The sequence below is a fragment of the Poecilia latipinna genome, unplaced genomic scaffold, assembly GCF_001443285.1.
Source record: "Poecilia latipinna isolate Pla-1442-1.1 unplaced genomic scaffold, P_latipinna-1.0 Scaffold419, whole genome shotgun sequence".
Classification (NCBI taxonomy): domain Eukaryota; kingdom Metazoa; phylum Chordata; class Actinopteri; order Cyprinodontiformes; family Poeciliidae; genus Poecilia; species Poecilia latipinna.
Window position 1 is genome coordinate 149,924 of NW_015113035.1, and position 3,959 is coordinate 153,882.

Sequence of the window (3,959 nt, forward strand, 5' to 3'; positions counted from 1 at the left end):
AGGGGAATGGCATTCATTCTTGAAGTGAAGGTGGCTAATAATAGACAGGAATTCCTTCCACTCCTTTGACTATTCCCACTCTTGCACTGTAAAACGTGTATGTGCATGAAAATACCGCTCTTTAATAGGATAACCCGAAAGGATTTTTTTTTTTTAAATCAGAATATTCTGACATGTCAATTTCCAGGAAAGGTTGGCAGATTTCTTCTAATCTGTCAGAAGGAAATTAATTTTTAATGTTTTACAACTGACTGAGCTGAAGCCATTTCCACCACTTATAAGAAAGCTGCCATCTAAAATAATGATGAGAAAAATAGTCATAATTTTGACTTTCAAAGTAATATTTTCTCTTTCAATTACCTATTTTTTCCCTTGATAGTCACATCACAATTGCAGCTTTATTCTATAGCTATTACCTATTAGTTTTCCAAGTCGTAATTGTTGCTTTCTGTGTCGTAACTTTGAAAATCAAAATGTTGACTTTGAATCTTACTGTAAAAGACAAACTTACCATATGTATTAAAGTGAAAGTCAAAATCTAGTATTTTCCTCTTAGTTGTGACTGTCATAGTTTTAATTGTGATTTTACACCCATATTTATGACTTTTAAAATCAAAATTCTGACTTAGTCTCATATTCATGAAATAGAAAGTCAGATTTTTTAGTAACATATAAATCTTACTTTATATCTCTCATACTTGTGGCCTTGATTTTGAAAACATAATTTTGGCTTTGAATTACAACATGTCTTTCCTATAAATACCACATTACATTGTTTTATTATTATTGTGCAGGAAATTTATAGCCATATATGTGTGCTTTTCATCAATTTTTGGGTTATTTTAAAGCTGTTTACATCAACAACTTTTATTTACAATCATAGGACTTGCATTCAAGCCAAAGTTATAAGCTTATTAAAAATAGTTCACAGTTGACCCACACAGCCGCTCCACGGCCGATGGGCGGGACTTTGCCCTGTGACTGATGACGCTTGGCGTGTGTGACGTCAGCGAGGTTATAAGTATCTGTCCCGCGTGGAATCTGTATTGTGTCTACAAGTGAAGTTGTGGCAGAGCGACGGGGCCATTGAAGTGATTGTTTTCCTTCCTCGGACTAGTTTCAAAACAAACTGCGAGATGGAGGTCAGCGCCGAGGCCAAGAGGATCATGGTGGTGGCACTGGGCAAACTGTACAGCTCCCGCACGCAGCGTGGGGGTCTCCGGCTGCACCGGAGCCTCCTCTTGACTCTGGTGATGAAATCCGCTCGAGACATTTACCACGCGGCGCAGACTACGACTGAAAGTATGGAGGAAGAGCGCGAGGAACAGCAGCCCTCTGAGGTTAAGATGACCACAGAGGCGAGCGGCACTCAGGAGCTCCAGGGTCCCGCTTCTCTTCCTCACCTGGCCGCCGACGCGGACGCGCAGGGCGACGCGCAAAACCAGGATGACGCTTGTCTCGGCGGGCCGCCGCACCACACGCGGAAAAGACGGGGCAAAGCTACCGCTGAGCCGGACTTCCTGCCGTGTAAGAAGGCAAAACTGGAGTACGGGACTGCTCAACAGCTCATTGTCAGCTCCGTTTTGGTGGATTACGCAAACTGTTGTAGTGAGCTGGGACCTTCCCCGAGCCCCATCCCCCTTCAGACAGTCATAGCAGCGTGTTGAACACCCTGAGAGAGGACTTTTGAAAGTTTTCTACTCGGCCCCGTGGGAGCCATGATGAAACGGCCCCGCTACGGTGCGCCTGTTCCAGTGTCTGGGCTGGGGTACACGCCAGGGACAGCGAAGGCCCTGAAGGGGACAGCTTGGGCTCGGACCAGTTGGATCGCTGCAGTTCATGTGACTCCATGCCTCATAATAACTTCATCCGAACACAGGCGGAACTTCTCAAGGACTGGGACCATTTCTGCCTTTCATCGACTCATTTCACATAAACGTGAACTCTGTTGCTGCTTCACATGGCAAACTGAATATGAGCTTGTTATTGTCTACATCCTGACTTAACATAGAAGATGTGATCAAGTGTAAAATTCTCATTGACTGCAACTACCTCAGTATTTATTAAAAACCTTTTGTACTTGAAAACAGTCTAGAGTTTTTTTTTTTTGTTTTTTTTTTTTTTTTTTTTCCCCTCTTTGGAAACGTAATTCAAAGAGATCCACAAAAGTGATTTGCATTTGGGAAAACTGTCTGTGTGAAAGTGGTGCCTTTGGAACCTTGTTTGGGTGCTTAGAAGTTATTTTCCTTCCCCCACAGTTTCACATCCCCCCATGCTGATTAGCACAATAAAACCAAGGAGCATTCAGGAGACTGCGGTCCTAAAGAATGAAGGGGGGGGGGGGGGTTGCCATAAAGCCATTGACTGGCCAAACACTGAAAACAATGGGGGGTTTGTTGTTCAAGTATTACTACATGATAGTGAGTTGGAGTACACTTTTTTCCCCTTAAGAGCATTCAATTATTGTTGCATCATTAATAAAGTGCAATATATATATATATATATATATATATATATATATATATATATATATATATATATAGTTAAATATAGGCAGCTATGACATGAATAATTAAAAGTTTAATGTAACTGGTGTGCAGGGATTCACCAGTAGCTGTGTTTGTTTTGGGGGAAGGGATAATAGCCCAAAAAGGGGGGGCGGGGAGGAATTCAGTAGGGGGTGTGCGGCTGCGTGAGGCCTCAACTGAGAGCTTATTCTTCCGGCTGAAACCGGAGTGCAGTCTGTGTACGGAGATCTAGACGGGACCGGTCATGGCTGTGAAAGTGCAAGCGTCTTACACGTTACACACAGCCTGGTTTCTCTCACCAACTCATCTGTAAAGAGGAATTGCTGAATATTATGACATGGGAAATGTGACCTAGTTCTGATTTATTTTGTTTATTAAGACCTGGGAGTCATTTGTATTTGCATATGTTCACGATATAAAAGCCTGTGCACCGTCCATAACGCTAAGGCCGGCGTATCGCCCAGGTAGAAATTGTGAGGAGGCAATGTGGGAAAAGCAGGATAAGCTCAAAGCTGATCTGAACTCACCATTAACCACTCACAATATAAATATTGTCACCTTCCTTTAAAATAATGGCTCAAGTCATTTTGTGTCTAAATCATCTTTTTGCAATAAAAAGGCGGTGGTGGTTTTGTTTCCCCCAAAATTTTAGTTAGGTGACTATATGCAAAAAAATATACAAAAAATTCTTGTTATCAATCTTCCGGATGATGCAGAGTCTGCAACGTGTCACATTAAACCAATTTATTGAAATTACGGTAATAATTGTTAAAGACAAAGTGGGCATCCACTCAGCTGTGGATTAAAAAAAGCAGGGCATGTGGCGTATGCCTCAGCTGATGCATTGATTTCCTCACTGGGTGACAAATGGTTCCCACCCACTCAGACCATTTAGCCTGTCTCTTTTCAGACGCAGACATTAGAAAAGCAGCTACATTACATTTATGGGTATGTGCAGTGCTTGCCTATAATGCTGACATACATTTTACATTTTATAATCTCGTTTTTAACACGGCTGCTTGTTCATACCCATCAGTTCCCCTTTTTAAAACATCAGTACTTCTAGAATAGCCATATCACAATTGAACAATTTCAGTAAATTCTCTAATTTGTATTTATTTTTTTTAACCCAACATAATAGTTTTCAAAAAGAGTATAAACAATAGGTTTGCAGAGACAGTCTAAGCTGTATTTCATGTTATTTATAAATGTGACAGAAGTGGGGACATCTGAAGTGAAATGTTTGATTTTGATATTCGATTATTCTACAGCTGGAATATCGATGACATTCCGGCTTGTTGGTCTACATAAAAATAGACCAGTGTTCATTTTAAACATGACATAGCATGACAATAGCCGTCACTGTCAGAATTATTTCGGTAACTTCAGTGAGGAACTAACCATCCATTTGCTCACATCGATGCACAAAAA

The 3,959-nt window shown here is 41.1% G+C and overlaps 1 protein-coding gene across 1 annotated transcript; it reads left to right on the forward strand.

The window, feature by feature from the left end:
* The first annotated feature begins 1,028 nt into the window (after positions 1 to 1,028).
* On the forward strand, positions 1,029 to 2,087 carry ier2a (immediate early response 2a). Its single transcript, XM_015037752.1, has one exon. The coding sequence runs from the start codon at positions 1,137 to 1,139 to the stop codon at positions 1,665 to 1,667; it is 531 nt and encodes a 176-aa protein (XP_014893238.1). The 5' UTR covers positions 1,029 to 1,136; the 3' UTR covers positions 1,668 to 2,087.
* The last annotated feature ends 1,872 nt before the right edge of the window (positions 2,088 to 3,959 follow it).